General features: G+C 44.5%; 3 protein-coding genes and 1 long non-coding RNA gene across 4 annotated transcripts; 1 reads left to right on the plus strand and 3 right to left on the minus strand.

The window, feature by feature from the left end:
• Positions 1-10651: 10651 nt before the first annotated feature.
• slc35d4 (solute carrier family 35 member D4) lies at positions 10652-13640 on the minus strand. The gene is made up of 15 exons (XM_088363222.1): positions 13405-13640; positions 12669-12715; positions 12472-12549; positions 12325-12406; positions 12165-12242; positions 12049-12074; positions 11890-11941; positions 11777-11825; positions 11647-11692; positions 11531-11566; positions 11426-11460; positions 11291-11360; positions 11133-11226; positions 10979-11043; positions 10652-10841 (listed from the first exon to the last, which is right to left on the minus strand). The coding sequence occupies exons 1-15, from the start codon at positions 13474-13476 to the stop codon at positions 10781-10783; spliced, it is 891 nt and encodes a 296-aa protein (XP_088219348.1). The 5' UTR covers positions 13477-13640; the 3' UTR covers positions 10652-10780.
• Positions 13641-13813: 173 nt separating this feature from the next.
• nsmaf (neutral sphingomyelinase (N-SMase) activation associated factor) lies at positions 13814-20996 on the plus strand. The gene is made up of 31 exons (XM_088363215.1): positions 13814-13962; positions 14743-14829; positions 15015-15093; positions 15181-15242; positions 15345-15381; positions 15490-15540; positions 15654-15725; positions 15805-15852; positions 15921-15973; positions 16046-16175; positions 16260-16331; positions 16398-16506; positions 16601-16777; positions 16840-16919; positions 17012-17102; positions 17186-17249; positions 17330-17381; positions 17580-17700; positions 17799-17930; positions 18001-18043; positions 18391-18557; positions 18630-18741; positions 18803-18861; positions 18916-18983; positions 19049-19116; positions 19180-19303; positions 19372-19455; positions 19537-19687; positions 20128-20230; positions 20306-20415; positions 20530-20996. Exons 1-31 carry the CDS (start codon positions 13925-13927, stop codon positions 20622-20624), a joined length of 2739 nt encoding a protein of 912 aa, XP_088219341.1. The 5' UTR covers positions 13814-13924; the 3' UTR covers positions 20625-20996.
• On the minus strand, positions 14843-20083 carry LOC148380820 (uncharacterized). The gene is made up of 4 exons (XR_015854607.1): positions 19164-20083; positions 18366-18591; positions 16990-17728; positions 14843-16300 (listed from the first exon to the last, which is right to left on the minus strand). It is a non-coding gene; the product is annotated as an uncharacterized LOC148380820 (long non-coding RNA).
• Positions 20739-25118, minus strand: LOC148380821 (cyclic nucleotide-gated channel beta-3-like). Its single transcript, XM_088363216.1, has 18 exons — positions 24696-25118; positions 24403-24574; positions 24226-24274; positions 23946-24109; positions 23581-23880; positions 23297-23505; positions 23180-23230; positions 23020-23106; positions 22888-22952; positions 22672-22794; positions 22463-22604; positions 22221-22380; positions 22036-22133; positions 21862-21945; positions 21668-21786; positions 21436-21588; positions 21175-21304; positions 20739-21064 (listed from the first exon to the last, which is right to left on the minus strand). The coding sequence occupies exons 1-18, from the start codon at positions 24756-24758 to the stop codon at positions 21047-21049; spliced, it is 2187 nt and encodes a 728-aa protein (XP_088219342.1). The 5' UTR covers positions 24759-25118; the 3' UTR covers positions 20739-21046.
• Between the last annotated feature and the right edge of the window lie 145 nt (positions 25119-25263).

A 25263-nucleotide genomic window follows, 5' to 3' on the forward strand; every position in this document is an offset into this window, starting at 1 on the left:
GCTTAGGCTTGCCTTTAGTGTGCTGAGGCTTAGGGTTAGGCTTGCTCTTGCTGTGGTTAGGGTTAGGGTTAGGGTTTGTGTGAGGCTTAGGCTTGCCTTTGCTGTGCTGAGGCTTAGGGTTAGGCTTGCTCTTGCTGTGGTTAGGGTTAGGGTTAGGGTTTGTGTGAGGCTTAGGCTTGCTTTTGCTGTGCTGAGGCTTAGGGTTAGGCTTGCTCTTGCTGTGGTTAGGGTTAGGGTTAGGGTTTGTGTGAGGCTTAGGCTTGCCTTTGCTGTGCTGAGGCTTAGGGTTAGGCTTGCTCTTGCTGTGGTTAGGGTTAGGGTTAGGGTTTGTGTGAGGCTTAGGCTTGCTTTTGCTGTGCTGAGGCTTAGGGTTAGGCTTGCTCTTGCTGTGGTTAGGGTTAGGGTTAGGGTTTGTGTGAGGCTTAGGCTTGCCTTTGCTGTGCTGAGGCTTAGGGTTAGGCTTGCTCTTGCTGTGGTTAGGGTTAGGGTTAGGGTTTGTGTGAGGCTTAGGCTTGCCTTTGCTGTGCTGAGGCTTAGGGTTAGGCTTGCTCTTGCTGTGGTTAGGGTTAGGGTTAGGGTTTGTGTGAGGCTTAGGCTTGCTTTTGCTGTGCTGAGGCTTAGGGTTAGGCTTGCTCTTGCTGTGGTTAGGGTTAGGGTTAGGGTTTGTGTGAGGCTTAGGCTTGCCTTTGCTGTGCTGAGGCTTAGGGTTAGGCTTGCTCTTGCTGTGGTTAGGGTTAGGGTTAGGGTTTGTGTGAGGCTTATGCTTGCCTTTGCTGTGCTGAGGCTTAGGGTTAGGCTTGCTCTTGCTGTGGTTAGGGTTAGGGTTAGGGTTTGTGTGAGGCTTAGGCTTGCTTTTGCTGTGCTGAGGCTTAGGGTTAGGCTTGCTCTTGCTGTGGTTAGGGTTAGGGTTAGGGTTTGTGTGAGGCTTAGGCTTGCCTTTGCTGTGCTGAGGCTTAGGGTTAGGCTTGCTCTTGCTGTGGTTAGGGTTAGGGTTAGGGTTTGTGTGAGGCTTAGGCTTGCTTTTGCTGTGCTGAGGCTTAGGGTTAGGCTTGCTCTTGCTGTGGTTAGGGTTAGGGTTAGGGTTTGTGTGAGGCTTAGGCTTGCCTTTGCTGTGCTGAGGCTTAGGGTTAGGCTTGCTCTTGCTGTGGTTAGGGTTAGGGTTAGGGTTTGTGTGAGCCTTAAGCTTGCTTTTGCTGTGCTGAGGCTTAGGGTTAGGCTTGCTCTTGCTGTGGTTAGGGTTAGGGTTAGGGTTTGTGTGAGGCTTAGGCTTGCCTTTGCTGTGCTGAGGCTTAGGGTTAGGCTTGCTCTTGCTGTGGTTAGGGTTAGGGTTAGGGTTTGTGTGAGGCTTAGGCTTGCTTTTGCTGTGCTGAGGCTTAGGGTTAGGCTTGCTCTTGCTGTGGTTAGGGTTAGGGTTAGGGTTTGTGTGAGGCTTAGGCTTGCCTTTAGTGTGCTGAGGCTTAGGGTTAGGCTTGCTCTTGCTGTGGTTAGGGTTAGGGTTAGGGTTTGTGTGAGGCTTAGGCTTGCTTTTGCTGTGCTGAGGCTTAGGGTTAGGCTTGCTCTTGCTGTGGTTAGGGTTAGGGTTAGGGTTTGTGTGAGGCTTAGGCTTGCCTTTGCTGTGCTGAGGCTTAGGGTTAGGCTTGCTCTTGCTGTGGTTAGGGTTAGGGTTAGGGTTTGTGTGAGGCTTAGGCTTGCTTTTGCTGTGCTGAGGCTTAGGGTTAGGCTTGCTCTTGCTGTGGTTAGGGTTAGGGTTAGGGTTTGTGTGAGGCTTAGGCTTGCCTTTGCTGTGCTGAGGCTTAGGGTTAGGCTTGCTCTTGCTGTGGTTAGGGTTAGGGTTAGGGTTTGTGTGAGGCTTATGCTTGCCTTTGCTGTGCTGAGGCTTAGGGTTAGGCTTGCTCTTGCTGTGGTTAGGGTTAGGGTTAGGGTTTGTGTGAGGCTTAGGCTTGCTTTTGCTGTGCTGAGGCTTAGGGTTAGGCTTGCTCTTGCTGTGGTTAGGGTTAGGGTTAGGGTTTGTGTGAGGCTTAGGCTTGCCTTTGCTGTGCTGAGGCTTAGGGTTAGGCTTGCTCTTGCTGTGGTTAGGGTTAGGGTTAGGGTTTGTGTGAGGCTTAGGCTTGCTTTTGCTGTGCTGAGGCTTAGGGTTAGGCTTGCTCTTGCTGTGGTTAGGGTTAGGGTTAGGGTTTGTGTGAGGCTTAGGCTTGCCTTTGCTGTGCTGAGGCTTAGGGTTAGGCTTGCTCTTGCTGTGGTTAGGGTTAGGGTTAGGGTTTGTGTGAGCCTTAAGCTTGCTTTTGCTGTGCTGAGGCTTAGGGTTAGGCTTGCTCTTGCTGTGGTTAGGGTTAGGGTTAGGGTTTGTGTGAGGCTTAGGCTTGCCTTTGCTGTGCTGAGGCTTAGGGTTAGGCTTGCTCTTGCTGTGGTTAGGGTTAGGGTTAGGGTTTGTGTGAGGCTTATGCTTGCCTTTGCTGTGCTGAGGCTTAGGGTTAGGCTTGCTCTTGCTGTGGTTAGGGTTAGGGTTAGGGTTTGTGTGAGGCTTAGGCTTGCTTTTGCTGTGCTGAGGCTTAGGGTTAGGCTTGCTCTTGCTGTGGTTAGGGTTAGGGTTAGGGTTTGTGTGAGGCTTAGGCTTGCCTTTGCTGTGCTGAGGCTTAGGGTTAGGCTTGCTCTTGCTGTGGTTAGGGTTAGGGTTAGGGTTTGTGTGAGGCTTAGGCTTGCTTTTGCTGTGCTGAGGCTTAGGGTTAGGCTTGCTCTTGCTGTGGTTAGGGTTAGGGTTAGGGTTTGTGTGAGGCTTAGGCTTGCCTTTGCTGTGCTGAGGCTTAGGGTTAGGCTTGCTCTTGCTGTGGTTAGGGTTAGGGTTAGGGTTTGTGTGAGCCTTAAGCTTGCTTTTGCTGTGCTGAGGCTTAGGGTTAGGCTTGCTCTTGCTGTGGTTAGGGTTAGGGTTAGGGTTTGTGTGAGGCTTAGGCTTGCCTTTGCTGTGCTGAGGCTTAGGGTTAGGCTTGCTCTTGCTGTGGTTAGGGTTAGGGTTAGGGTTTGTGTGAGGCTTAGGCTTGCTTTTGCTGTGCTGAGGCTTAGGGTTAGGATTGCTCTTGCTGTGGTTAGGGTTAGGGTTAGGGTTTGTGTGAGGCTTAGGCTTGCCTTTGCTGTGCTGAGGCTTAGGGTTAGGATTGCTCTTGCTGTGGTTAGGGTTAGGGTTAGGGTTTGTGTGAGGCTTAGGCTTGCTTTTGCTGTGCTGAGGCTTAGGGTTAGGCTTGCTCTTGCTGTGGTTAGGGTTAGGGTTAGGGTTTGTGTGAGGCTTAGGCTTGCCTTTGCTGTGCTGAGGCTTAGGGTTAGGCTTGCTCTTGCTGTGGTTAGGGTTAGGGTTTGTGTGAGGCTTATGCTTGCCTTTGCTGTGCTGAGGCTTAGGGTTAGGCTTGCTCTTGCTGTGGTTAGGGTTAGGGTTAGGGTTTGTGTGAGGCTTAGGCTTGCTTTTGCTGTGCTGAGGCTTAGGGTTAGGCTTGCTCTTGCTGTGGTTAGGGTTAGGGTTAGGGTTTGTGTGAGGCTTAGGCTTGCCTTTGCTGTGCTGAGGCTTAGGGTTAGGCTTGCTCTTGCTGTGGTTAGGGTTAGGGTTAGGGTTTGTGTGAGGCTTAGGCTTGCCTTTGCTGTGCTGAGGCTTAGGGTTAGGCTTGCTCTTGCTGTGGTTAGGGTTAGGGTTAGGGTTTGTGTGAGGCTTAGGCTTGCTTTTGCTGTGCTGAGGCTTAGGGTTAGGCTTGCTCTTGCTGTGGTTAGGGTTAGGGTTAGGGTTTGTGTGAGGCTTAGGCTTGCCTTTGCTGTGCTGAGGCTTAGGGTTAGGCTTGCTCTTGCTGTGGTTAGGGTTAGGGTTAGGGTTTGTGTGAGGCTTAGGCTTGCCTTTGCTGTGCTGAGGCTTAGGGTTAGGCTTGCTCTTGCTGTGGTTAGGGTTAGGGTTAGGGTTTGTGTGAGGCTTAGGCTTGCTTTTGCTGTGCTGAGGCTTAGGGTTAGGCTTGCTCTTGCTGTGGTTAGGGTTAGGGTTAGGGTTTGTGTGAGGCTTAGGCTTGCCTTTGCTGTGCTGAGGCTTAGGGTTAGGCTTGCTCTTGCTGTGGTTAGGGTTAGGGTTAGGGTTTGTGTGAGGCTTATGCTTGCCTTTGCTGTGCTGAGGCTTAGGGTTAGGCTTGCTCTTGCTGTGGTTAGGGTTAGGGTTAGGGTTTGTGTGAGGCTTAGGCTTGCTTTTGCTGTGCTGAGGCTTAGGGTTAGGCTTGCTCTTGCTGTGGTTAGGGTTAGGGTTAGGGTTTGTGTGAGGCTTAGGCTTGCCTTTGCTGTGCTGAGGCTTAGGGTTAGGCTTGCTCTTGCTGTGGTTAGGGTTAGGGTTAGGGTTTGTGTGAGGCTTAGGCTTGCTTTTGCTGTGCTGAGGCTTAGGGTTAGGCTTGCTCTTGCTGTGGTTAGGGTTAGGGTTAGGGTTTGTGTGAGGCTTAGGCTTGCCTTTGCTGTGCTGAGGCTTAGGGTTAGGCTTGCTCTTGCTGTGGTTAGGGTTAGGGTTAGGGTTTGTGTGAGCCTTAAGCTTGCTTTTGCTGTGCTGAGGCTTAGGGTTAGGCTTGCTCTTGCTGTGGTTAGGGTTAGGGTTAGGGTTTGTGTGAGGCTTAGGCTTGCCTTTGCTGTGCTGAGGCTTAGGGTTAGGCTTGCTCTTGCTGTGGTTAGGGTTAGGGTTAGGGTTTGTGTGAGGCTTAGGCTTGCTTTTGCTGTGCTGAGGCTTAGGGTTAGGCTTGCTCTTGCTGTGGTTAGGGTTAGGGTTAGGGTTTGTGTGAGGCTTAGGCTTGCCTTTAGTGTGCTGAGGCTTAGGGTTAGGCTTGCTCTTGCTGTGGTTAGGGTTAGGGTTAGGGTTTGTGTGAGGCTTAGGCTTGCTTTTGCTGTGCTGAGGCTTAGGGTTAGGCTTGCTCTTGCTGTGGTTAGGGTTAGGGTTAGGGTTTGTGTGAGGCTTAGGCTTGCCTTTGCTGTGCTGAGGCTTAGGGTTAGGCTTGCTCTTGCTGTGGTTAGGGTTAGGGTTAGGGTTTGTGTGAGGCTTAGGCTTGCTTTTGCTGTGCTGAGGCTTAGGGTTAGGCTTGCTCTTGCTGTGGTTAGGGTTAGGGTTAGGGTTTGTGTGAGGCTTAGGCTTGCTTTTGCTGTGCTGAGGCTTAGGGTTAGGCTTGCTCTTGCTGTGGTTAGGGTTAGGGTTAGGGTTTGTGTGAGGCTTAGGCTTGCTTTTGCTGTGCTGAGGCTTAGGGTTAGGCTTGCTCTTGCTGTGGTTAGGGTTAGGGTTAGGGTTTGTGTGAGGCTTAGGCTTGCTTTTGCTGTGCTGAGGCTTAGGGTTAGGCTTGCTCTTGCTGCGGTTAAGGTTAGGGTTAGCTTCTTTCACGTTCACGTTCAAAAAGAGCTAAAAGTTTTCACGCACCTGCACTTAACGAGGGAATCTTGGAAAACATGTTGGAACGTGGCCCCCAGGACTAGAGCTTGACAACTGAGACCTTTGATCATGATATTTCCCTAATAAAGTGGCCTGTTGGTAGGTACACTTGAAAATGGCGGTGTACCTAATGGAGTGTCCGTGTGATTCCCTCGTTAAGTGCAGGTGCGTGAAAACTTTTAGCTCCTTTTGAACGTGAAAGAAGCTAAAACTTTTCACGCAGGTGCGCTTAACGAGGGACACTTGGAAAACATGTTGGAACGCGGCCCCCAGGACTAGAGCTTGACAACTGTGACCTTTGACCATGATATTTCCCTAATAAAGTGACCTGTTCGTAGGTACACTTGAAAATGGTGGTGTACCTAATGGAGTGTCCGTGTGATTCCCTCGTTAAGTGCAGGTGCGTGAAAACTTTTAGCTCTTTTTGAACGTGAAAGAAGCTAAAACTTTTCACGCAGGTGCGCTTAACGAGGTGAATCTTTGAAAACATGTTGGAACGCGGCCCCCAGGACTAGAGCTTGACATCTGTAACCTTTGACCATGATATTTCCCTCATAAAGTGGCCTGTTATTAGGTACACTTGAAAATGGCGGTGTACCTAATGGAGTGTCCGTGTGATTCCCTCGTTAAGTGCAGGTGCGTGAAAAGTTTTAGCTCTTTTTGAACGTGAAAGAAGCTAAAACTTTTCACGCAGGTGCGCTTAACGAGGTGAATCTTGGAAAACATGTTGGAACGCGGCCCCCAGGACTAGAGCTTGACAACTGTGACCTCTGACCATGATATTTCCCTAATAAAGTGGCCTATTATTAGGTACACTTGAAAATGGCGGTGTCCCTAATGGAGTGTCCGTGTGCTTCCCTCGTTAAGTGCAGGTGCGTGAAAACTTTTAGCTCCTTTTGAACATGAAAGAAGCTAAAACTTTTCGCGCAGGTGCGCTTAACGAGGGTTACTTGGAAAACATGTTGGAACGCGGCCCCCAGGGCTAGAGCTTGATACCTGACCTTTGACCATGATATTTCCCTAATAAAGTGGCCTGTTATTAGGTACACTTGAAAATGGCGGTGTACCTAACGGAGTGTCCGTGTGATTCCCTCGTTAAGTGCAGGTGCGTGAAAACTTTTAGCTCCTTTTGAACGTGAAAGAAGCTAAAACTTTTCACGCAGGTGCGCTTAACGAGGGTCACTTGGAAAACATGTTGGAACGCGGCCCCTCGAGGACTGGAGTTCGACACCTCTGGTTTAAGTGAAAAGTGCCACAACCCGCCCTCACCCCCACCTCCTGATTGGCTGGTTGATTTGTGACGTCACACAGACACTCCATTAGGTACACCGCCATTTTCAGGTATACCTAATAATTTTAAGCATTTTTTGTACGTGTCAAGAATGTGTATATGACTACTTGCTCTTTATTTTCGGGGACACCAACACATATTACACAACATAAAACATATACATATTGTCATATAAAGCCGTTAACCAAATGTCAGATTTTTATGTTTTCATGCAAAAAAAAATAAAAACAAGGAATAAAACACCAGACAAGTTTAACAAATTTTTATTACATCAGTCATGAACCTCACCACACTCACTGTATGTACATACATATACATATTTATGTATGTATGGATGTCATCAACGTCATCATTATCATCGTCGTCATCATTGCGTCGTCGTCGTCGTCGCCGCCGTCGCCGCCGTCGTCGTCATCGTCGTCATCATCGTCGTCGTCGTCATCATCATCACGTCATCGTCATCATCGTCGTCATCGTTGTCGTCATCGTCGTCGTCATCGTCATCATCGTCGTCGTCATCGTCGTCGTCGTCGCCGCCGCCGTCGCTGCCGTCGTCGTCGTCGTCATCATCGTCGTCGTCATCATCATCATCGCGTCATCGTCATCATCGTCGTCATCGTCGTCGTCATCGTCGTCGTCATCATCGTCGTCATCGTAGTCGTCGTCGTCATCGCGTCGTCGTCATCATCGTCGTTATCGTCGGCGTCATCATCCCTAACCCTAAGCCTCAGCACAGCAAAAGCAAGCCTAAGCCTAACACAAACCCTAACCCTAACCCTAACCACAGCAAGAGCAAGCCTAACCCTAAGCCTCAGCACAGCAAAAGCCAGCCTGAGCCTAACACAAACCCTAACCCTAACCCTAACCACAGCAAGAGCAAGCCTAACCCTAAGCCTCAGCACAGCAAAAGCCAGCCTGAGCCTAACACAAACCCTAACCCTAACCCTAACCACAGCAAGAGCAAGCCTAACCCTAAGCCTCAGCACAGCAAAAGCCAGCCTGAGCCTAACACAAACCCTAACCCTAACCCTAACCCTAACCACAGCAAGAGCAAGCCTAACCCTAAGCCTCAGCACAGCAAAAGCCAGCCTGAGCCTAACACAAACCCTAACCCTAACCCTAACCCTGACCACAGCAAGAGCAAGCCTAACCCTAAGCCTCAGCACAGCAAAAGCCAGCCTGAGCCTAACACAAACCCTAACCCTAACCCTAACCACAGCAAGAGCAAGCCTAACCCTAAGCCTCAGCACAGCAAAAGCCAGCCTGAGCCTAACACAAACCCTAACCCTCACCCTAACCCTAACCACAGCAAGAGCAAGCCTAACCCTAAGCCTCAGCACAGCAAAAGCCAGCCTGAGCCTAACACAAACCCTAACCCTAACCCTAACCCTAACCACAGCAAGAGCAAGCCTAACCCTAAGCCTCAGCACAGCAAAAGCCAGCCTGAGCCTAACACAAACCCTAACCCTAACCCTAACCCTAACCACAGCAAGAGCAAGCCTAACCCTAAGCCTCAGCACAGCAAAAGCCAGCCTGAGCCTAACACAAACCCTAACCCTAACCCTAACCACAGCAAGAGCAAGCCTAACCCTAAGCCTCAGCACAGCAAAAGCCAGCCTGAGCCTAACACAAACCCTAACCCTAACCCTAACCACAGCAAGAGCAAGCCTAACCCTAAGCCTCAGCACAGCAAAAGCCAGCCTGAGCCTAACACAAACCCTAACCCTAACCCTAACCACAGCAAGAGCAAGCCTAACCCTAAGCCTCAGCACAGCAAAAGCCAGCCTGAGCCTAACACAAACCCTAACCCTAACCCTAACCCTAACCACAGCAAGAGCAAGCCTAACCCTAAGCCTCAGCACAGCAAAAGCCAGCCTGAGCCTAACACAAACCCTAACCCTAACCCTAACCCTAACCACAGCAAGAGCAAGCCTAACCCTAAGCCTCAGCACAGCAAAAGCCAGCCTGAGCCTAACACAAACCCTAACCCTAACCCTAACCACAGCAAGAGCAAGCCTAACCCTAAGCCTCAGCACAGCAAAAGCCAGCCTGAGCCTAACACAAACCCTAACCCTAACCCTAACCACAGCAAGAGCAAGCCTAACCCTAAGCCTCAGCACAGCAAAAGCCAGCTTGAGCCTAACACAAACCCTAACCCTAACCCTAACCACAGCAAGAGCAAGCCTAACCCTAAGCCTCAGCACAGCAAAAGCCAGCCTGAGCCTAACACAAACCCTAACCCTAACCCTAACCCTAACCACAGCAAGAGAAAGCCTAACCCTAAGCCTCAGCACAGCAAAAGCCAGCCTGAGCCTAACACAAACCCTAACCCTAACCCTAACCCTAACCACAGCAAGAGCAAGCCTAACCCTAAGCCTCAGCACAGCAAAAGCCAGCCTGAGCCTAACACAAACCCTAACCCTAACCCTAACCACAGCAAGAGCAAGCCTAACCCTAAGCCTCAGCACAGCAAAAGCCAGCCTGAGCCTAACACAAACCCTAACCCTAACCCTAACCACAGCAAGAGCAAGCCTAACCCTAAGCCTCAGCACAGCAAAAGCCAGCCTGAGCCTAACACAAACCCTAACCCTAACCCTAACCACAGCAAGAGCAAGCCTAACCCTAAGCCTCAGCACAGCAAAAGCCAGCCTGAGCCTAACACAAACCCTAACCCTAACCCTAACCACAGCAAGAGCAAGCCTAACCCTAAGCCTCAGCACAGCAAAAGCCAGCCTGAGCCTAACACAAACCCTAACCCTAACCCTAACCCTAACCCTAACCACAGCAAGAGCAAGCCTAACCCTAAGCCTCAGCACAGCAAAAGCCAGCCTGAGCCTAACACAAACCCTAACCCTAACCCTAACCACAGCAAGAGCAAGCCTAACCCTAAGCCTCAGCACAGCAAAAGCCAGCCTGAGCCTAACACAAACCCTAACCCTAACCCTAACCCTAACCACAGCAAGAGCAAGCCTAACCCTAAGCCTCAACACAGCAAAAGCAAGCCTAAGCCTAACAAAAACCCTAACCCTAACCCTAACCACAGCAAGAGCAAGCCTAACCCTAAGCCTCAGCACAGCAAAAGCAAGCCTAAGCCTAACACAAACCCTAACCCTAACCCTAACCACAGCAAGAGCAAGCCTAACCCTAAGCCTCAGCACAGCAAAAGCAAGCCTAAGCCTAACACAAACCCTAACCCTAACCCTAACCACAGCAAGAGCAAGCCTAACCCTAAGCCTCAGCACAGCAAAAGCAAGCCTAAGCCTAACACAAACCCTAACCCTAACCCTAACCACAGCAAGAGCAAGCCTAACCCTAAGCCTCAGCACAGCAAAAGCAAGCCTAAGCCTAACACAAACCCTAACCCTAACCCTAACCACAGCAAGAGCAAGCCTAACCCTAAGCCTCAGCACAGCAAAAGCAAGCCTAAGCCTAACACAAACCCTAACCCTAACCCTAACCACAGCAAGAGCAAGCCTAACCCTAAGCCTCAGCACAGCAAAAGCAAGCCTAAGCCTAACACAAACCCTAACCCTAACCCTAACCACAGCAAGCGCAAGCCTAACCCTAAGCCTCAGCACAGCAAAAGCAAGCCTAAGCCTAACACAAACATCATCGTCGTCATCATCGTCGTCATCGTCATCATCGTCGACATCATCGTCGTCGTCATCGTCGTCGTCATCATCGTCGTCATCATCGTCGTCGTCGTCATCATCGTCGTCGTCATCGTCGTCATCATCGCGTCATCGTCGTTATCATCGTTGTCATCGTCGTCATCATCGTCGTCGTCATCATCGTCGTCGTCGTCATCAGCGTCGTCATCAGCGTCATCGTCGTCGTCATCGTCGTCGTCATCGTCGTCGTCATCGTCGTCGTCGTCATCATCGTCGTCGTCGTCATCACCATCGATCATCACAGCTCTAAAACAAGGAACCAATGAGACAATATGTAAACAGATATTTTATTTGGTCCATAGCTCATCACAGCAACAATAAAACACAAATATTAAAACAAGGCATATGAGAAGAACATTTGTTCACAAGTGCAGGTTTTTGGTCCATCCAGAAGTGCTGACATTACGGTGCTTCTCTCTCAAAATAAACCAACAAGGCCTCGCTCACGTGGCTGACTGCCATACTGCAACCAGAACAAGAAATGACATTCAACATTAAAAAAAAAAAAAAAACAGATCCAGGTTTCATTTGTATTCATATCATTAGTAAAATTCTTCTTTAGTAGCGTGTGAGACTTTGTACCCAAAGCTTTGCACTTACCAAATCATAGATGGTGTGTTCATGTCCATATAGAAAATAAAAGTCGACAGGATCATGGCAGTAACCTGGTACAAATCAAAGACTTATTATATATAGTATTTTTTTTTTTATTGTGCAGAAATACATTGTGTGTACGTGATTAACACATTTTTACCTTAGCCATGAGAATCCACACGGCAAAGTGCTGAAGGGATAATCCACTTTTGAGTTTGACTGTGGCCAAAAGCAGCAAAAAGCCCAGCAAGGCACTGCAAAAACGACAACCAGCGTCTCTTATCTATAACATCCAAAGTGGCTTCATGGTGGTCTCACCTTGCACAGCAGCCCCCGCGGAAGGAGGAGGACTGAAGAGAAGGGAACTCCAAGGCACTTGTGAGGTCACCTGTGGTGGAGCAAAGGTCAATAAGCAAAATGTGGCATTTTTAAATTGAATTCAAAATGAATCACCTGTTGGGTGAGCGGCCATTGCCAGAAGCAGAACGCTGTTACAGAAAGCACAGTTTAATCTCTAATGTTATTTTTTATAATAAAGACATGATTCTGAAATCTTACCTGAACAAGTAGTTCACGCATTGCTGCTCAATGTCGCTACATCAGAAACATTGCAAGAAAAAATGACATGAATAGAATTGAAAATTTGATTCTTTTGTAAAAATGCTCACCTTTACCTCAAATTGCTGGATTTGTAGTGAACTTGAAACACCCTGTAAGCCCCTGGAAATACAAAAAAAAATAAATTTACATCACATTTCCCCAAAGTGATGCTTTAAAAAGTACATCAAGTACCTTAAGACTTACCAACACACACTAGATGAGCGATGGCCCACATGTAACCGGTGAAGTCAAACTACAAAGTAGGACAATTACCGTAAGTAACAAATAATCATATATGATACAAAAAAAAAAGTTACCTGGGGGTCATAGGAGGGGAGGTTGATGGCTGAAATTAGCATGAGACATACGCTAACAAAAGAAGAGGTAGGGTTCTTATTTTCATGTAAAAAAAAACCCAGACCCCTTACTTCATATACAATAAATCACCCAAAAAATAAAAATAGAAAATCACACACCTGATAAATTTCAGCCACTCAATTTTCTGTGATTAAAGAGAAATAAAAACATCTATGATAAGAGACAAACGAATTCTCAGAGTCGAGTGAATGCAAAATACGGCGCATACTCGTACCTCTCTATGAACAGCCTTCGAGATGACATAACTCACAACATGAGAGGAATTCTGCAGAGTGAAGAAAAAAGGAATCTCCTGCAAAGATAGAGAAATGATGAAAATGATCATCAAGCCCTATACATTAGCGGCCCAGAAGAAAAGCCAACACGTGACTCACGAGACGTGACAGAGCTCTGGAGCCCGCGTAAATATTTCCCACAAACAGGAGGGAGCCTGGAAACCAGGCAAAGGCAGCTGATCTGAAACGCATCAAACATCATTCTAAAGTCAATCAATTAGAATTGAAATGATTGATTTGGGGTACCTGGAGATGCGGCTCATTTCCACCAATCCCAGCTTGCCAGAAAGCAGGAGCAGGAGCGCCCCGATAAATGTCTGCCATCTTACACAAAAGACATGAAAGCAATTAATACTTAGTCTTTACATATTGTAAAAAAACAATGTTTAATTATGTCAGCCATGCCAACACAATAAAATGCCACTGTTAAATAAAATACTCACCCTTGAAATAAGGTTGGATAGGTGAATTTCATTACAGACAGGACAAACTGAAAGACAAAGGGAAAACATAATAAATGTATTTTGATGATGTCAGGATCTACGTCAAGTTTTAATTACTATAATGGCAGATGGCTGTAAAGAAAGACTTGTCAAACTGCCGCAGCATTAACTGGCGATTACCTGATGTCATTTTTGATTGTTTATGGTGGCTATCGAGTTCTCGCGAGTAACCGATACCTTGAAACAAGGCCGATACTGACACCTGTATGCTTTCCATTCCAAATGATCTAATTTCATTTCCTGGTCTAGTGATATTTCACTGCTTCTATACTAATAAGTTATTTACCAGATAATATCACAAAAGCTGAGTGTCAACTCAAGTGTCAAATGAGTAAAACTGCAATAGTGGTTCTGAATGTCAGTGTTTGTTCCTGATATTTGAAATATTTAAATGCCTATTCGAAGTATTTAAACGTGCATTTCAATGCAAGGCCAGGTTTGAGAAAATAGCCGCACTTATTATTCTTAGAAAATCAAATAATAAAGCAAAATGTTTTTCATTGGCATGACTGTAGAAACAGCAGTTACAGTAGATAGAAACTACCAGTAAGTAAAACCTGTTGACAACCAATTAACAAAAAAAAAGACAGACCGGTTATTACTCATAGGATCTCATTTTAAAAAGTTTGTTCCCTCAAAAAAACAAAAACAAACACGCGGATTGTTAGGCACTCACCTTATTTGTGAAACACGACACAATGAAAAAGAAGCTAAAGGCGAGGCCGCAGAGATTTCTTTTCCACTGCATTTCGACCTGCCAAAACGCTGCATGACTTCTCCAGCGCAAAAACTAATAAAGGAATATTCTTAGCGTGTTTTCAAAGTACCGCACTGACATTTCACAATCGGGAAACTTCTCTCTGCTGTCACGGCATACTGACACGTCAAGGCGTCTTCAAACAAAGATCGTCTATTCAGCGAGTGTAACTTGCTGGGTCGTATGACACGAGATGATTTGTCGGAAGATTACTAAATGAATTGCTGGTAACTCTGTGGTAAAATAAATATAATGAAGTTGCATTTTTCATTAAACATGAAATTGCTGGGAATAATTTATAAATATTTCGAAATAGTCGGGGTTTGGATATTTTGCATGACTCAAAGATCGCATATGTAAGTCACGTGATGTGGAGGAAGTTTCCTTGTTTACAGGCTGACTGAGCTGCTTCGGACCCATTCAAGGATGTTGTGCAGTCATGGCTTTTATGAAGACTAAAGAGCGAACGAAAGAAAGGTCGGTAGAAGATAATCTTGCTCGTTTAGTGTCGCGACGTGTGATTGCAGGGAATGACTTTGGTGCTAATGTCGATTCCATAATGCGTGGATGAAGTTGCAATAGAACAAAGTCAAGCTGAATGACAGATGCCGAACGTCTTTGTGCCGCTAATATAATTGGACGGGTTTGCAATCGTGCAAATGGAGAAGGATGACAGTGCAGGCTTGTGGGAAGTGGAGTGTTTGCTATTGGCTGGTTTTGCTGCAGGATGTTGACAACGTCGGCCTATGAGGTTCAAAAATGCAAAAGTAATAATAACTTTTTGTGTAATTAAATTACAAATGCCTATTTTATTGTGGCAGAATACTGCAAGAGGGACAATGTTCTTTATCTGCTACAAAATGGGGGTTGACGTTTTGATCAGTGCAATGCAGTTCTACACTACAGAAACTACAACCATGATAATAAAATTTAAAAAATAATATTCCACTCGTATCCAAGTTCAAAGTGCTGTTGGGGTTGTTTTAAGCAAATTGTGACATGTATAATATATTAGATTACCTGTTTGACATGTAGGTTTAGTATTCCAATAGGTATTCCAATAGTGTGCAAATAATTTCAAGAAATATTTGTATACTGCAGTATGCTATGGACTATATTCCACAAGAATGTTTTTGCAATGACAAATAAGATTGCAATTATGAGTCAAACGAATCTATTTTCAGCAATGTTAGTGCGATTAAAAGCTATCAAACCTGAGGATCTAGTTGACGCACCACCCACTTTTTTTCTCTCCAGATTTTCTCTCTTGTTACTGGATTTGGAAGAGTATTATTTTGAGCAGCACACTGCATATGATGTGTCAAGAAGTTCAGATAAGAAGAGGTAATTTATTTTCTACAAGCATTTGTGTCATTTGTGCTGTTACATTGTTTTATTCCAGGAACCTCCAGCAGCTGATCAAACATACTCCAAGTTGTATCTACAGAATATAATTGTTTTATTGCCAAAGTACAAACATTGTATTTTAGCAGATGGGGTGTGGGATTTATTTTTATTTTCCCTTCCAGAAGAATCCGAGGGTCATTCAAGGTCTGTTCCAGATCGGTCATTTTCGACCCAGAAGATTTTACAGAACCAATTTTAAAGGTTGTTTTTTTTAAATTGATATTAGACAGACAATTTTTTTGCTATTTGCGGGCCCCTCTCACGACCACTCATGTGATTTGCCTGCAGATTCCACTGCGGGACTGTAAAGAGATTGAATTTGTGGAAAAAGAGACCAACCCGTTCAATGAGTGAGTACATGTTACGACTTCTATATTTATAATATATTTTTTCAATATTATATCTTATTTTTGTAATTTTCACGCACTTTTAAATTTATTTTACCTTCATAGACCCAAACCATCCTCCATTTCAATTCAGTGTGAGCAGGTAAGACTTAGCCCAATCATTTGGACCTTACTTTTTTAAAAAAAAATTTTATGTCCAACTTTTAACTGCTTACATAATGTTGCATACTAAATGTAAATATGTTTGCAGGTTATTTATATCAAGGAAAACTGCATCATTTCACCCTACAGAAACGAGAGAGTAAGTCTTCTATGAACACACAGTGTTGATATATGAAAAAAATACCTTTACAAATTATTATTCTGGAAATTAATTCTCTGTTCGCAACTAAACTCAGTTTCTTCAATTGGAAGGGCACGAAGACTGTGAACTTTCAGCTGGAAGTGTGGCGTAAAACCGAGGATGTCGTTCAAACTTTACATCAAGTATGTCGTTGGACATTTTGGAATATTTGGAAAGTCCCGTCAGTTTAGTTATATGATGATTTATTTTCATATTTTCCAGCTGCATAGAGCATCCTGTCTGGAAAAGCTCGGTGATCAGACGGCCATGGTGATTTCACGCTCACAAATGTTGACAGTTGTCATCACACACTCTAATTTTCTGTGTTTACTTTCTAGATTACAGCCAATCTTCAATCCCGATTGGCAAGGACATCGTTTGACAAGTTCTGGTATGTATAAATTCGGATTGAGATTTGTGTTCTATTTTGCATAAAATAAAAATGAGATTCTGCAATGTAAAGCTTTCAGAGTGTCGCAGAGAAGCCTCACATGGAGTGTGCGGTGGAGATGGTCCTACCTCTGGTATCCAATCCTGGCCACGTCTGCGTTACAAATGAGAATCTCTACTTCCAGCCTCTTAATGGATATCCGGTGAGCTGTCTGAAAAACGTGCAGCGACTTCCGGTCTCATAAAGGCAGCTGCAAAATGGTGGTATTCTTTTTTTGTGACTTCAGGAACAGGTCATTCAGATCAAACTGCATCAAGTCAGGCGGATCTACAAAAGACGACATGGTCTCAGACCCTTGGTGAGTGCATCTTCCCTATGGTGTCTAAACATAAGATTGAGATGTTAAAGATATTCTTTCTTGCAGGGGCTGGAAGTGTTCTGTTCTGAAAACGACTTCTGCTCCGACATCTATCTCAAGTTTTACAATGCGGCGGACAGAGATGAAATTTATTACTTTATCGCCACTTTCTTGGGTGAGGAAGGAAATGCAACGCTGAGAAGAAATACAAATATTATTTGTGTGCTGACAATTACAAGTGTGTTCCCTCCCATTTTTTTTTTTTCCAGAGAATCACATGACGGAGCACACAGCAGAGAGTTACATGCTGCAATGGCAGCGCGGGCACCTAAGTAACTTCCAGTATCTCCTCCACCTCAACAACCTGGCTGACCGAAGCTGCAACGACCTTTCCCAGTATCCTGTTTTCCCTTGGGTCATTGCTGACTACACCAGTGCACAACTAGGTGGGTTGACAGCGCCAGGAATTTTGAACTATCTTCTCAAGTGAACTTTTTATGTCTTTTAGATTTGACCAATGCAGCCACATTCAGGGACCTCAGCAAACCGGTTGGAGCATTAAACCAAGAGCGCTTGGAGCGGCTGTTGGTGAGCTCCCCTCCCTTGCAGAAGAATTTTACGAGACGTGAAAATATGAATAAAGATAAAAAATTGTTACCATCCAACTTTTCTTTCCTCAGCATCGTTTCCGAGGCATGCCCGAGCCTCGCTTCCTGTACGGCAGCCACTACTCGTCTCCCGGTTATGTCCTTTTCTACCTGGTCAGAGTGGGTCAGTTAATCGTCCCGAGATTGTATATAAAACCTCAGCAAGCGCTCAATATTTTATTGTGTGTTTTGTTTTCATTCCCGCAGCTCCAGAACACATGTTGTGTCTGCAGAATGGCCGCTTTGACCACGCAGATCGCATGTTTAACAGGTACATCCTTTTACCATAATTACAAACTGACTTCATTAAATGTAAGCGTCGGCCACGAACTCCGCATTTGTCTTTTACAGCATCGGCGAAACGTGGAAAAATTGCTTAGAGGGAGCGACGGACTTTAAAGAGGTTTGCTATTTGATCTTCTGCTCAGCTGCTTGACTTTGAACATTGTTGTTTGTCAACTGTTAATATACAACTTGCTGATTTTGTTCTGTTTTTGCCTGAGGGCCAAATTGATTTAGTGCATGAAATTGATGATGCTGCAACTAATTTGTACAGCATGTATCATTTGTTTTCAATCATTTTTGTCTTTTATGTCCTTAGTTAATTCCAGAGTTTTATGGGAACGATGCCAGTTTCTTAGAAAATCACCTGCGTCTTGAGCTGGGCCGACGGCAGAACGGAAGCTTTGTCGGCGATGTCCACCTCCCACCCTGGGCCTCGGGTAACTTCCTGCTGGCATGGGATGACACCTTAAAGAACAAAAAAAATACAATGCAAAATAATCTCTAAATGAAATCTCTTATCTCATCTCCTTTCCAGATGCAAGGGATTTCCTGCAGAAGCATAAGATGGCGTTAGAGAGTCAGTATGTGTCAGAGCACCTGCACGAGTGGATCGATTTGGTGTTTGGTTTCAAGCAGAGAGGAAGTGAAGCAGTCCAGGCTCATAATGGTAAAATAATCATTATCATCATGGAATGCAGACGAATGTGATATCAACCAACAGTGATGTCATCTTGCAGTCTTTCACCCACTGACCTATGAAGGTGGCATTGACTGTGACAGGTAAGAAATTAAGTTCACGTAAATTATTTAAACGCACTGGAAAACACTTTTCATATAAAAATATATTTAATTGATTGCTGATGTAATATTGTAATTTTTTAAGTTTAAATATCAAAATGATGAGAAATAAAATCTGGAAATATTTCACTCTGAATAGTGAATCTATTAAATACATACGGTTTTTTTTTCATCCTTCTCTTTAAAATTGTTCACATTGTCTCCACACAACGCCCTTCAGGAAAAAAAAATGAATTTAATCAATTAAAGAATTAATGTGGAAAAAGTGAAGTGTTGTGCAGTTGGGAGCTTAATTTGAACTTACACCGCCACCTTGTGTCCTTATGCAGTATTGAAGACCCTAACCAGAGGGTGGCCATGCTGACACAAATACTTGAGTTCGGTCAGACGCCCACGCAACTCTTCACCACTCCTCATCCTCAGAGGATCACGGCAAGGTCGCAGAACATCACCAGGAGCTCCAGCCTCACATCACCCATCAGCGAACTGACCCCAGGTTGGAGTTCATTTCTCCAACAGCCAACTTTGACCTGCAAGCAAGAACCAGAAATGTCTGTGTGTTCCTCAGGCTCTCTGAATGAAGACTCCTCCTTTGAGGACTTAACAGAGGAGAGCCGGAAGCTGACGTGGTCCAACATGAGCCGTCTGACACCAGCTTCCAGACACAAGATCCATAAAGAGTACGTGCATGGTTAAATACTTGATCGGAAAGTCATATTAGTTACACTCATGAATGTGCAGGGCAGTGACGGCCATCACCGTGACCCGAGATGGAGCTTCTGTTTTCAGCACATCTCAAGGTACGTATCTTTTGTCAACATGTCTGTCAGTGTGTTGATTTTTTTTTGTTTCAGACTCAACGCTTAAAATGTTCTCCAAAGAACTGAAGGACTTTCAGAGGAGCATGTCTTTCTCCAATATGGTAGGTAGATGAAATTGGACACCTGCAGTGTAAATCCAGTCGCAACATCTCAACTGTTTTTTCAGGCCTTGTCATCATGTCTGATGCTAGCAGATGGTCAAATTGTGGTGTGTTCCTCATGGGACAATAACGTGTAAGTATAATACACAAAGTTCATTTGATTTTGTGTGATCTACTCACTTGTTCTTTCCTCTAGATATTTCTATTCCATTCCATACGGGAGGCGACAGGACACATTGATGGGTCATGATGACGCTGTCACGAAAGTGCTTTGGTCCAATGACAAGCTCTACACGGCCTCTTGGGATTCGACTGTAAAGGTGAGAAGACATGGAGGATTCACTTGTCAGAGAGGTGTGAGCAGTGATTGTCGTCGGTCACATCTCAGGTGTGGCAGTGTGAGCCGCATGTTTTGTGCGGACGCAAGAGATCACAATTTGAGCTGCTGGCTGAGTTGGAACATGATGCTGGGGTGAGTCACATACCTATTTTTTTTTTCCCTGTATATCAAACATGTAATTTACTATGATTGGTTTTGTTGTGGGACATTTAGGTGAACGCTATTGAATTGAATCCTTCGGGGACTCTCCTGGTGTCAGGATGCAAAGATGGGGTCGTCACTATTTGGGACACGGATACTTACGGAACCCTCCAGCAAGTCGACTGCCATGCTGCCACCGTCCACTCTTTGTCTTTCAGTCCGGGTCAGTTGGGTTGTTATTATGGAAAAGAAGTCATTTTTTGCTTCAATGTGGTTCCTTAAAACTGAGCTGCCTTTAGATGGCGCCAAAGCACTATAGTTTTTATGATAACATCATCCCCCCCCCCAAAAAAAAATCACTGCATTGATTATGCATGTTCATCAGACACCCTTCACATTTTTAGAGTATCAATATGTACATAAAAAAGAAAAGTATGGTTATAATGATAAACTGTGCAATTGAATGACATTTTTCAAGTTTAATTAGGCCTTGTGCAGAAACTAAAGTCGGTAACTTAAATGTCTAATTTGATTGATTTGTTAAACTTGCCTATTGTATGTCCTTAATGGGCTCCATACTTCAACTTCTTACTTTTAATGAGACTGTTGAAGAAGAAAAAAAAAAAACTTACAGTGAAAACTCAAGCGGTTTGTTCTATTTAGACAGTCGACATGTCCTCAGCATCGGCGCCGACTCCTTCATGAAAGTGACTGACGTTCAGACGGGGATGGTGATCTCGTCTGTGAAATCGGAGGAGGAGCTCAGGTTAACATCAACACTCAAATAAATTAAAAAAAAAACTTGTTCAAATGAAATCCTCCTCATTGATGCTTCTGTCAGGTGTTTCTGCTGGGATGGAAACTCAGTGTTGTGCGGAGGCCAGTCAGGTGACCTCCTGCTGTGGGACTTGATGAGCAACACCGTCATCTCCAGGATCTCAGCACATTCAGGTGCATCTCTCTCCATAAACAAACACACTTGCGCGATTATGTCGGTGATATAATAAAAGTCACGCTCATTAAAGTCTGTTTGTGAAATAATAAATGTCTGTCCTTTGTGCTCAGGTGCAGTCACGGCCATGTGGATGAATGAACTGTGTGGCACAGTGATCACAGGAGGAGAGGATAGAGAAATCATCTACTGGAAGCTGCGCAATTAGAATGCAGACCACATAGAACTTTTTTTTTTTTTCCGGAAAAATAAAGCCATCCATGCAACGCAATAGGAAAGCGTCAAAAGCTTCGCCGAATCTTCAGCAAATCATAACAACGGGTTCATGTTGGTGCATTGCTATATTGAAAGAAAATGGCAGTTTTGTTTATGATAACAAGAAGCTGCTAATGCTTTCGTGAGGAATTTTTTTTTAAACATTTTAGCTCTGTACTGTGAGCATTTTTGCAATATACAGATGTGATGCTTGTATGCTGCTCAGATTTGGAAAAAGTGATAAGAAAACAAACTTTGTCTCTTTTAGTGTCTTGACAACCAAGTCATAAATGTTGACAAATACATATTGGAAAACGTGCAATAACATTGATCATCATTGATCAGTTGAAAGCAGAGTCCACAATGAATCAGGTGTCACTCTTGCTGTTGTTTCTGTGAAGACAAAAACAAGTTCCTGCATTAGAACTCAAAAATCATCACGTGCTTTGACACTCATAACCAAGCACCATTTTAATAAAAATTGAAAAATGGAGTGACCTTACCTTGAGTTTGCGGAAGTTGGCAAACGCTTTCATGATTTTTGGTGTTGGTGGTCTGGGGCCAAAGCCAGCCAGACCTTTTGGCTTTTCCTCATCTTTAGCACCTGGAGGTTGTTTGGCCTTGGTCAATTTCCTATGGGCAAATAAACATACAAATATTTAAGCAGTAAATAAAAATAAAAGACAAAAAAAACAAAGACAATAAAAATAAAGACAACTGATCGGTCGGCACAAAAATCCTCATGTAAAATGACTTTGTCTCACCTTCCCTTTCGGGCCAGAACTTTCTGAGATTCCGGGTAGTGCACCAGGATATCAAACAAATCCTTTTTCTCTAAAACAAAGAGATTAGCGAATCCATACGCTTTGACATTCGCCGTCCGTCTGTTCCCTCCATCTTTGGCAGACTGCAGCAAACTGTATGAATGAATCAATACATGCAAAGTTATAAATCTGAAAAAAGAAATAATTATATATAGCATAAAGAATATGTGACCTGATCTCTCCAAAGACACAGCCAGCTTTTAGTGTGACAAAAACAATACTGTTGTCAGGTCCTCCGACCACTTGCACCGCTCCGCTCTTGATGATGTACATCTCTTTACCGATGTCACCCTGCAAAACGATAACACAACTCTGCTCACCATAATCATTTGGAGATGTTGAGCAATACAGAATAAATGTACTCACTTTCTTCACAACAAAATCTCCAGGAAGATAAATAATTGATTTGAGCCGAAGTAGCATGTCCACTAACATCTGCTGGTCACAGCCCTGGAAGAAACATTTATTTTTTTAAATTTAGTTCATTTATGCCCATTGAAAGTGTCTGACTCCAGAAATTTTATGTTGAATAAATGTCACCTGAAAGAGAGCAATCTTCTGGAAGGTCGCCAGGTTGATGTCCACGGCGATGGCGGTTCTCATCACCAGAGGCATTTTATCCAGCAGCTCGGACTCATCTGAAACATATCAATAATCAATACTTTGATACTAAGATAACTAGTTTTATTTACAATTCCAGGATATAGATCCCAGAGTACTCTCACCAAGCATGCCCTGAGCAGCCCACGTGTAGTTGTACCAGGTCCTTACTCTATTCTGGACCACCTTTGAAATTGTGTAAGTGTTCATGTAAGATACGCAGCCATCCATTGATGCCCGGAAATACGTTTGACCTGCTGTTGCTGCTCCAATGACATCTCTCATCTATGATTTAGAAAGATAGAAAAAAAAAAATGAACCATCAAACAACAACTGTTGGCTTTGTAATGATTACAATGATCCCAACCTGGCCAATCAGGCTGGAGAACACAAAGACACCAATGAAAAAGTTGGTCATCTGAAAGGATATCTCATAAGTGTTTGTGGGTTCGGGAAGCCCGCCGATATTGATCAGGCTGCGTACTGCGAAGTAGTAGCATCGTATGTACCTGTGGGAAACACGGGCATGAACTGAGGAAATAATATCTTATAAATAAATAAATAAATAATACATACGCTGTCCCGTTTCCGTTGTAGACCCACGTACTGGTGCCGAGGCCCTGGTATACTGAGGCGACATAGAAAGCGCACGCATTGATATGGAGGCTGAAGAGGAGGTAGCCGGTGGTGCGAGCCACTCTAGGTTGAAAAGCACAAACAAATGCAATCCAAAAATATGAAAATTAATATATAGATGGGAAAACACAGTGTGACTTTTACTGCGGCTTTTACCTCCAGATGTAAGCTTTGGCCATTACACTCTCAAGTCGATCACTGAATTCAAAGAAAGACTCAATCTGGGACAGAAAGAGAATCTGTTCAATAATTACAAGTGGAAAAAAAAATCACCAGTGAGCGACCTACCCTGATGAAGCGGTTGAGTCGGTAAATGGCAGAAAATTCAAAGTAAAGGCAGAGAAGGTCAAAGGGGAGGACGGAGATGATGTCAGTCTACACAGAAGGAAATAAGACGGGCATCAGGTCAAAAAGTTTTATCTTTCAAGCGCTTTCTCCCTCTCAATACCTTAAAACGAGGTGATTTCCGATAATGTTCCTTCGTCATGGCCCTGTCTTTCTACCAGAGAAATAATCTTGTTATACTTTTATACGGCATCCATCTTAAGACCATAAATTCACTCACAATAATATCACCAGCTTTGACAAACTGAAGCCGAGGCTGCCAAACCATGATGTCCACAACGTTTATTAGGTCGCTCAGAAAATCCAAAGTGATCCAGTATCGGTTGGCCGTGTCGTTATGGAAGGGGAAAGCCAAGCGGGCCGTGCAGAACCAAATATTGTAGTTGTACGCCAGCGCTATGATGCCCAACCAAGTGATGTAACGGCGATCTGAGGAGCCAAAGCAACATTTCGTGTCAGTCATTTTATTTCTTTGCTTATTTAGTAGATTCAGAGCTTACCCACCCGTGAAAGGATCGATGGTGGATCCCAGGACAGTATCCAGTTTTTCTTCTATAGGTCGGAAGAGGATATCCAGAAAAGTGAAATGAATATCTGGTAGCATCTTTTGTTTCTTGAGGGCCTCTTCTGCTATTCTTTCCTCCTCTGCTTTTTTCTCAGCTTCCAACCTTTTCTCCTCATCCTTCTTCTTTTTCTCCTCGGCCTTTTTGGCTGCCTCCTCCGCTTTCTTCTTCTCCGCTTCTTCTTTTGCTATCCGCTCCTCTTCCTTCAGTTTGTGGTATTCATCCTTCTTCAGTATGGGCGCTGAGGAGGCAGATTTGTCAAGCACACTGGAGCCGCTCGGGTTGATTGTTTTGGTGCGTACTTACTGACAGGCGGGGTGATTTCTGGAGAGGTGGCGTACGGATCAATGACTTTCTCTTTGAGCAACTCCGTTTTGTCCCTCATTGTTTTGACCAACCATCTGAGAGTCTCGTCTGTGCAACGGGAGTAGACCACAGGAGGTGGAGGAGGTGATGCTGGTTTCTCATCACTGGAAAGGTGACATGTACAGTCCGACAACAATTTCATTTCTAATGATTTGGCAATGAGTGACTTAACAAATTAAATTCATCTGATGTCACTGGAGGACAGCAATGTTATTCTTACCCTTCTCCCTCTGGACCGACAGGATTTGCAGGAGCCTCTAGGGCAGGAACTGAAATAAATAAATACTAAATAAATAAATAACTAGAAATAAATTGAAATAAATAAATAAACTGTAATAAATAAATAAATAAGAGGTAAAGAAACATGATGGTCGAGTTTGATGGTATTTTTCTTTACCTGGCTTGGGTTCTTCTTTCTTGGGTTCTTCCTCTTTCTTTTCCTCCTCTTTTTTGTTCTGGCATTCTTTTGCTGGTTCCTCTTTCTTTTCCTCATCTTTTTTGTTCTCTTTTGCTGGTTCCTCTTGTTTTGTCTCCGCTTTTGGTTGGGCGGTCTCCTTGATTTCAGGAGGCTATAGAGACAAAATGAAGCTAAATCCATTTGTCTAATATTGTTGAGAATATAACGCAGATGGACAATGTTCAGGAGCACGTACCAAAATAGTTTTCAGACTCAGTGAAAGGCTTACTTACCTTAGCTGCTCCAGCTGGTGGAGGCTCAGGAGCCCCAACAAGCGCCTTTAACCTTGTAAACATGGCCGAGTGCTGTGAAGGCTTCTGTCAAAATATCTGCTGATATACCTTTTTTACACAATTTTGTCGCTCCTGAATCCCGGGCGACTCTGGTGCTGTGTGACTCTCACATCAAGAAACAACGGACTGACGCAATTAATTCCTTAAACCTGAATAATTCCCTTCTCTGGCAGTCGTCACCAGATCAGTTGGCACAAACATCAGTCGGTACCAAGAAGGCTTAACTGCTTTTTGTCTTGTTAGCAATGATATGAACATTTCCTTCAAAGGTTTTTTGTTTAATCAGGGACCTTGAATAAAACGTTTCAAATTCACTCAATGGAGTCAAAATAAACTCCCTAAATTTATTTTGGTCCTGTATGTCAGACAAGGTGCCAGTCTGGATAATGGGATTATGGTCAGAACCTCCTGTCCTCCCTCTCTCTCTTGCTCGCTCACTCTCTCCATGACAGACTTGCACAAAAAAATAAAATAAAATAATACCCGTGTGCAACTGTGCATGCTGTTA

Source organism: Syngnathus floridae, chromosome 20, assembly GCF_059516105.1.
Source record: "Syngnathus floridae isolate MCC-2025c chromosome 20, RoL_Sflo_1.0, whole genome shotgun sequence".
In the NCBI taxonomy this organism is placed as follows: domain Eukaryota; kingdom Metazoa; phylum Chordata; class Actinopteri; order Syngnathiformes; family Syngnathidae; genus Syngnathus; species Syngnathus floridae.

Coding starts and splice junctions, on each gene's coding strand:
- slc35d4 (XM_088363222.1), bottom strand. CDS start 13,476: ATGCAGTGGAAAAGAAATCTCTGCGGCCTCGCCTTTAGCTTCTTTTTC. Junction 12,407..12,471: donor GAAATGAGCCGCATCTCCAG/GTACCCCAAATC, acceptor GATGCGTTTCAG/ATCAGCTGCCTTTGCCTGGT. Junction 11,826..11,889: donor TCCCCTCCTATGACCCCCAG/GTAACTTTTTTT, acceptor CCTACTTTGTAG/TTTGACTTCACCGGTTACAT.
- nsmaf (XM_088363215.1), top strand. CDS start 13,925: ATGGCTTTTATGAAGACTAAAGAGCGAACGAAAGAAAG. Junction 15,974..16,045: donor ACATCGTTTGACAAGTTCTG/GTATGTATAAAT, acceptor TGCAATGTAAAG/CTTTCAGAGTGTCGCAGAGA. Junction 19,304..19,371: donor CTTGGGATTCGACTGTAAAG/GTGAGAAGACAT, acceptor GTCACATCTCAG/GTGTGGCAGTGTGAGCCGCA.
- LOC148380821 (XM_088363216.1), bottom strand. CDS start 24,758: ATGTTTACAAGGTTAAAGGCGCTTGTTGGGGCTCCTGAGCCTCCACCA. Junction 23,107..23,179: donor GGAAATCACCTCGTTTTAAG/GTATTGAGAGGG, acceptor CCTTCTGTGTAG/ACTGACATCATCTCCGTCCT. Junction 21,589..21,667: donor TGTGTCTTTGGAGAGATCAG/GTCACATATTCT, acceptor TCATTCATACAG/TTTGCTGCAGTCTGCCAAAG.